This window comes from Cyprinodon variegatus, unplaced genomic scaffold (genome assembly GCF_000732505.1).
Source record: "Cyprinodon variegatus isolate N-32 unplaced genomic scaffold, C_variegatus-1.0 Scaffold465, whole genome shotgun sequence".
Classification (NCBI taxonomy): domain Eukaryota; kingdom Metazoa; phylum Chordata; class Actinopteri; order Cyprinodontiformes; family Cyprinodontidae; genus Cyprinodon; species Cyprinodon variegatus.
In genome coordinates this window covers 611,318-619,352 of record NW_015150918.1, presented here as the reverse complement: position 1 = coordinate 619,352, position 8,035 = coordinate 611,318, and the positions used below count along the sequence as shown (strand labels likewise).

Sequence of the window (8,035 nt, the reverse complement as noted above, 5' to 3'; positions counted from 1 at the left end):
ACTGCAGTACCTCTGTGACCCACTAGGGGTCACAACCCCTTCTGTGAGCACCCATTCTGTGAGCTTAATTGCTAGATTTTTATTTATCTTAAATAAATAAAACCTAAAGCTTACGTCATGGATTAATATATGTTCTTAATAGTAGATCATGTATTTAATTTGGACAAGAATGTATTAGGTAAAAAAAAATAAAAAATTAGAGACCAATTTAAAAGCAGAACATATTTTTTAATCAAACTCTTGTGGTAAAGAATTTAATTTCTAGCTTCAGCAATAGAAATTATTTTATAATCCTTGAAAAATTCCACCTTGTTCTTTTATTTAGAAAAAAAAAATGAAACTAAAAAGCTTGAATTATCAAGTTTGAAAACAATCCAAACTGTAGAAACCATAATATTGCAACACCAATTTGATTGATTTTATCCTTTATTTTAAATATCAACCTTTGTATCATGTTGTCAGCAGTTGATAGAGAAAATTGGACGGATGAGTTTCGTATTGTTTTTATTTGGGCTCCCAATACATGAATTAAGGATTTTCTCATCGATACAGTCTGCTTTGGATCTTAATACAATGGAGTCATTTGGACTGATGCAATAATCAACACTTCTCATCTAAAGTCCTATGTACACACAACTTTAGAGATCTGTATGTTCTGATAGTTAATAACATTTATCATACTGAATAGCGATTGACTAGAACAATCACAAGTTTTTTTTTGTGTTTTGTTTTAACTTTAGCTGCTATGGTTTCAATGCACATCCACAGCAGTTGTAACATAAGCTTCACCTGTAGCTCAGTAGGTGCAGCCTTCAAATAGCAAATGGAGCCTCGCCGATGCACCCTGTAACGTAAGCAGACCGTGTTTTCCCTTCCTGGGTCGGGTGTAAAAACCTCGACCCGTCTCCTCCCCGATCAGAGGGAGATTTGCTCTTTTATCAAAAATGTTTAAAGACCTGAGATTCTCGTGGAACAAACTGAACGACAAAAATGAATTGTAAACTGTCACAAAGGCAGCAAAATGTCTTTTTTTTTCCTTCTCTTTTTGTGACTTTAAAAACGTGCACAATTAAAATAACCATCAGCTCATTTAAAATTACATTAAAAGGAATTATTTTCTGGCTGCATTCCCAAAGCAACTCATACGTGGTGTTTTTGTGTTGCGAGGAATTAATACACAGCTCTGTAGTTTGATAGGAATCATCAATAATCAGTGTGATGCAGATAACTTAAGACCGATAAAGTCGCTTTTTAAACTCTATAAAACCTTTCCTAGTTAACACTAGGAGCTCACAGTTACAAGTTCATTCCTTGGGCACTTAGTAAAGAGTCCAGCATGTCGAAAGTGTTTTTGTAGTCAGTGTGTTGGCCGTTGGACAGCAGCATACCGTTCGTCCCATCGTGGCTGTGGAGCTCCATGGCTCTCTGGCCGCCGTCCGATGGGTAGTGAGCCGAGCCCAGTCCTTTGGAGGACCTGCTGCTCTTGGAGTGGTGGTGGTGGTGGTGGTTATGGCCGCCGCCGTCTGCGTGCTGTCTCTTACGGGACGAGCCGGAGGAGCTCCCATCGTTCAAGTGGCTGCCGGGGGCTCGGACGGAGAAGGACGCACCGTCGGCGCTCCCTTTGCCGTTCCCGCTCAGAGAATACGAGTGGCTGTGTTTAGAGTGGCGGTGCCCGCCGTGCTCTTTGTGCTTGTCCTTCCCGGACAGAGTCCCGCCCGGATCGGATGAAACTTTGATCCTCATTTTAAATTCCTCGCCTGCGGCGGAGCCGTTCTCGGCGTAGCAGGAGGCGAGCCTCGGCTTCTTTGAGCTCGACTTCTCCCTCCTGCCGTCGCCCGACTGGCCAGTTTGCTGCTGCGAGCGTCTCTTGTGGTGGTGGGAGGAGACGGCTGGAGGCGCGTAGATCTCCGCGCCGGGCTCCTCTTTCATGCCGTTCTGCAGGGCCAGCTCCCCCGCCTGTTTCACCCTGTACTTCTCTAGAGTCAAGACTTTTGGCGGCCGGGAGAAAGACGCGGCGTTCACGCCCGGCTGCTCGTGCTCGCTGCTGGACCCGGCTGTAGCTTTGTGTTTGTGTTTGACCAGCGTGAAGTCTGAGTGGGCAGGCTGGGAGAACTGGTCGCTGAGCTGCTGGTAGATGGGGTAAGAGGTCGTCATGGAGCTCAGGGCGGACATTTCTGAAGAGTTTGACGTAGAGGCGGAGGGGAAGAAGGAGTTGGTAACACCAGGAAGGCCGTCTAAAGATGTCCCCTGGAAGGCACTCTCCACAGTCGAACCTTCTGTCTTTGGTTTCTTTGCTGCTTGAATGGCCTACAGACAGACAGTTCAGCACTTTTTAAACCAACAACCCTGCAGGAGAAATACTCATGTGGTCGGCTCGTTTCGGACATACCCTCCAGTTTCGTATCCTCTTCAGTTTGCTGGGCGTCCTCTCCAGAATCTGAAGGAACTCATGGGTAAGTTCTGAAAGGAACATATACTGAATTATAACCAAATATTAAACAAGCAAACATTTAATAGACATGGTTTCACGTCCTTTCTACATTTCTAAGTATGAATTTCTAGAGGTCATTTTTTGCAGAGGTCTGGGGTTAAATATGGAAGAAACTGGGAGGATAGAAAACAGATGGATAAAGTGATGGGTAGGATGGAGGATTTAAACCAGGAAAAAAGGGTTAGGTAGACAGATGGACCGGTTTCTTGAAAGATGATGGAAAATACTCCAAATACACCCAGACCTCTGCACACTGCGAAGAAACCCCCGCTTTTTCTACACCTGCTTCCTCTCCCTGAACGGAACAAATGAAACGTCCATTAAACACCAGATCGGGCTCCCAACCTTACCGTCTAGCAGCTGTAGCGTAACGGTGCGGTCCACGTACTCCCACCAGTGCTTCCCATCTGTGGACACCGGGATCTCCCAGTTGGACCACTTACAGGCCAGGTGGATGCAGACGCAAGCTACAACCGTTGGCCTGTACTGCAGGCAGAAGGTGGTGAGGTGCAAACTGCAGGGAGACACACGGCACAGGTACATCAGCCGGCTCAGCAGATCGCTCTCACTTCACAAACACTGCCTAAACTAACAGCATTACAGCTTACCTACTAGAACTGGAACAAGAAAATATATTTCAACAATTTAAGGACTTGGTATGAAATATTTAGGATTAAATCATTGAACCGGATCATTGCAGATAGTATGAACCATTTGATTTGATTTACATCCAGAAGCAGAGAATGTTTTTCTAAAGCAGCACATCTGCTGAGGAAACTTCCTCCTTCTGATGTTTAAGATTCCTGAACACCGAGTCCTCCTGCCTGCTGGACACGAAGGGATGAGAGGGAATGTTTTTCCTGACTGCTGTTTGATCTATCGGGGACAATTTCACCTCATGAATTCTTAACGCGTGTGAAATTTCTCTCAGCTCGATCACAGTGGGGCGGAGTGACAAAGGATCTGACCTGCAGCATTGGGCCGCCATCGTATCGGTCATCGTAAAGCTGGGTTCCCATTCTAAACCTATCAAGAACTCAAATCATTTCCTAGATGGCCTGCATTGATCTACACACGTACTGGATAGCATCTTAATGAGACAACAAATTGAGACATTTCACTTCACATCTATTCAAAAAGCTGCAGCAATCGTTACCAAAGAGGATCATTCTGTAACTGAACAATGGCAGAATTATGACCGTTTATACTCTCTGCAATGAGGTAGACGTCGATTTTAAATTAGGAATGGGCCACAACTGCCTGAATTTAAGGCAGCTCTTTTGTTTCGTGTCTTTCATTGCTGGAGGAACTGATTAATCCAGGTGTGGTTATCGTTGCTGAGGTCAAGCATGCCTGGATTAATCACTTCATCCAGTAGAAAAACACAGGAAACAATAGACTTCAAGAAGTATGGGGGTTTTTCATAGAACCCATTACAGCTTTTATCTATATTTGACATTTATTTCCTGATATGGGGTGTAAACAGTGTTTATATTAAACCATTTTTATCTATTTTAGTTTAAAAAACAAAGTTTCAGTTTGATAATTAAAGCAATGTTTGTATAAATGGAAACATCTGGCAGAGCCAATGTTAACAAGACATTCAGGGGCAGCCCTGGTAGAGATGAAAGAGACTTCATGTACAATCGTTAATGGCAGGAAATGTTTAGAAAAGCAATCCTTTTTTCTAATTTGGGAAAAGAAAAATTTCTAGCCTGAAAAATTTGACATTAGGATTCGGATTTCAATGCACTAAAAAAAGCACCAAATTAACATTTTTTAAGGAATTCAACACATCTTAACCAGGGGTGTTACTTTACAGTAAAGCCTTTTAAAACTAAGGTAGAAACAGACACTTTTCATCCACGCCTATTTCCGGCATGCTATCAAAATATATGTAGAAATTGAAGTTAGTATTTTAACTAAGTAATTAAAATTGACAAACTAATTTTACTGTAATGGTTTAGGCAATAAAGGTTCTTCCTGTTGCTTCAAAAGACACTTTCAATGAAAAGCGTTGCAGTTCAAAGATCTGCTCTACCTCCCTTTTAACACAGACATCTCTCCCAGTACACATGATAACAGAGCTTTTTGCCGTTTGGATCTCATTCCTCATTAAATTCAGATTATTCATCCAACATTACATAGAGACCCGAACCCTGCAGTCTGAGCTCTGCTAGGACATTGTTTAAAAACAGGAAAATATCAGCCTTTTTATCCCTGGGTTCATCTAAGGACATTTAACTGACTTAACTAAATGCATATAACAGTTTATTAAGTTGTCATCTAAATCAAAGAGCCTTACAGCTACCAAAAATAGCCACAAGATGGCAGTACTACACTAGCCACCATGATGCCTCTATAAGCAAGGCATATAGAGAAAAAATATTTGAAGTACATCTCCAAATAGTTTAATCTATAAATCAGAGTTGGCAGGTCCTAACCTCTGGATAGAGGTTTAAAATGCAAAGGGAAGAACTAGAAGCAGGGGAGACAATAGAATATAGAGCAAAAACTCCAGCCAGTGAAAGATGGAGGAAGATTCTCTAACTGATGCTAACAGGCTATGGCCTTATCCACACCAAAAAAACTTTTTTTTTTTGGACTTTGCAGCTTCAAAACATGAAATACCAAAAGATCATTTTGTAGATCCGCATCCTTCTGACCCACAGCGCATGTTATCCTGCCCTAAACCACATCATCAACATTCAGGTGCAAGACGAGGGAGGTTAGCATACATGGAAGCTATGCTATCAGCTGATTAACAGCTTGATTGGCTTCAATCTGGCTTTTTGTCTCCGACGCCAGTTTCTTCTTAATTTGCATTTTGATAAAGCAGGATAAGATGCTCATATTTATAATCAACATTAAAACTATTTATGTGTTCATTTAAAAACAGTTTTTTTTATTGCAAAACGTTCAGTTAACTTAGATTTGAATCAAATTATTTTAGTATTTCCTCAACTTTAATTACAACAAATATTTTTTAGCTTGCAATTATTTTTTTTTTTTTTTGCTGTAAAATAAAATGTAAAACTGATGAAAAAAAAAAGATGAAAAGAACTGAACTGTACTTACCAAGAAACTTTATAAGTTAAAGAATCTTTAGTGGCAAGCTATGTTCAGGCTACCGTTTGTGTTTTGTTTGTTTTTTTTTAGACATGTGCACTCCGTACCAAACAACCCTGAGAGGTAAACAGCACCACTACACTCCGCATTGTGCATTGAACCCCTATGTGCCAACACTGAGCCCTTGTACAATACACCGCACACAGCAGCCTGGCCGGTACTTCCCGTCATCCGGGCGTTCCCGGGGCCCAGGCTGCATGCAGGGCATTGGGCACAGGGAGGGGGACCCTGCAGGACAGGAAGCTATAGTGTGCCATTACAGTGCAAGAATGGGAACAGGATAATAACCTGTTGGTAGCCATGAAATAGGAAGTCTGTGCCAAATCCTTGCTTGCTGTAAAAGAAAAAGAAAAACACATTTTAGTCCTTGTTTAAAACATACAAGATATAATTGAGCCAAAAAATGTAAATATCTTGGTTAAATAATTTAAAAACAGATTTACTGCAAATGTTTGCAAGGGGAAAAAAAGCAATACCTCGCACTAGCTGGGAACACCTCACAACATCTGTGTGAGGATGATCAACTGTAATTTCAAAACCTGCAGCACAAGGAAGAAGAACAAACAGCCCATGTGAAAAATCAAACAATAACTCAGCATAAAAAACACTACATTTTACTGGAAATCAAACAAAGTAGGGCTGAAACAATCAGATTAACCATGATTAATTGCTTATTGAAATAATCGGCAATTGTCAGTCAATAATAAGTATATATCATAATAGGTTTGTATTATTTCGATATTTTTTTTTCAAGGCTATATTTCATTTTCGATTAAAATCAATACTTTCATTATGTTGTAATTCTGAGACAGAAATCTATAGTTTTGTTTCCATAGCAACAAGATTTGACTTCCTCGTGTAAATAATTTTTAATTGTAAAGTTTCACTATACAATGCTTTATTCTTATCTCAACATCTGTAATTTGAAATGTATAAGAATTAATATAAGGAAATTTCTTCATTTTCAATAGCAATAGCTAATCCTGACATTATAACAGTATGATTCAGTCCCTTATTACTTATTTTCACAAAATAACCCTGAAACAATTAATCGGATTAATTGTGATTAATGACTTATTAAAATAATCGACTAATTTAGTAATTGATTGTTAACTGAAGTATAGAGACTCTAAAACATGCCTTCAGCTGACAGTGACACACCTAGAGCAGCAAGTATACCCAAAACTTTTTTTTAAAATATATATAATCTATATTAAATCTTTTTCATTTGTCAATATGTTTTATCCAGAACGCCTCAAGTTGAAAGGTTTTATTTTCACCTGGTTTAATTTTGCAAAAAGTCCTCTACAAGGAACCCTTTGCTAAATAATCGACAGGTTAATCGATTTGGAAAATAATCATTAGCTGCAGCCATAAAGCAAAGCGGAAGATTTCTTACCCAGCGTTTGCAGCACTATTGTTTCTAGGGCTACAAGCTCTTGTGCCAGCAGTTGGAACGCCTAAAAAAATAAACAAACAAAGGTAAAGTACCTCTCAGCAATTTCCTGGAATCTGCCTTATTACTAACCTACTGCAAAACAAAGTCAGTGTGCAAAGTAATACAACCTCAGACATCAGGAATCTGGTTCACCATGATCACACATTAAAAAAAAGTTTCTTGATATTAGACATTCGGTCTTTAAAACTTAATTTAAAGCATTAAGATTAGGATTTCTTACACATTTGGTACCAAACTACATATAAAAGCCAACCTGATCTGCGGGTATTGAGATACACCCAAGCAATGGTTACATCTCCCGCTACATGGATGTTCAACAATTTAAAAAGCTAAATTTGAGGCATTTTTTTTTTTTTTTAGTTTTCCCCAGATGCATGTAAATTGTGTTTTTGCAGCACTTTGTGATTCATTTCCCCCATTGCGCTTTATTTAGTTAAACTACCATCAATTACAGTGAGACAGTTTAACCTGGAGTTCAGGATTTTCCTCACATTTGCATCTGCTCCTTGCAGCATGCAACCAAAGCTGAACGGTAATCAGATTTTCTACCAAAGAAGCCAGCCAGCCCTGGTTAGATATTTCTAAAAACAAAGTAGATGAATGCGTTGTTTGAAGAAAGCCAACATTGATGGTTTATAAAAATTTAAAAACAATCTGGAAACGCATACATGAGTAGCTGTTTTTGCCTAAATATGGTTAACATTTTCCACTTTTTGGCCTTTTTTCTTTCTTAATTCTGGGGAATAACGTGCACCCTTACGAGAGAGTATTAGGGCCAGGCTAGAGATTTTTTACTTCCGTTTCGGGAATAAAGTCATAACATTAGGAGATTAAAGTCGTAACATTGCGAGAATAAAGTTGTAACATTGCGAGAATAAAGTTATAACATTAGGAGAATAAAGTTGTAACATTGCGAGAATAAAGTCATAACATCAGGAGAATAAAGTCGTAACATT

At 39.5% G+C, this 8,035-nt stretch overlaps 1 protein-coding gene across 2 annotated transcripts in view; it reads right to left on the bottom strand.

The window, feature by feature from the left end:
* Positions 1–489: 489 nt before the first annotated feature.
* Positions 490–8,035, bottom strand: part of LOC107094132 (cyclin-T2-like) — an 11,518-nt gene continuing 3,972 nt past the window's right edge. The window contains exons 4-9 of one of the 2 annotated variants that reach the window (XM_015389565.1): positions 7,020–7,080; positions 6,097–6,159; positions 5,909–5,954; positions 2,842–3,005; positions 2,390–2,460; positions 490–2,307 (exon numbers count right to left, since the gene is read on the bottom strand). In XM_015389565.1, the coding sequence (XP_015245051.1) occupies positions 1,297–2,307; positions 2,390–2,460; positions 2,842–3,005; positions 5,909–5,954; positions 6,097–6,159; positions 7,020–7,080 (1,416 nt within the window). In that variant the 3' untranslated portion in view covers positions 490–1,296. Of the gene's footprint in view, positions 2,308–2,389; positions 2,461–2,841; positions 3,006–5,569; positions 5,955–6,096; positions 6,160–7,019; positions 7,081–8,035 lie in introns of those variants that run through there. The other variant, XR_001481653.1, reaches the window with a different exon arrangement.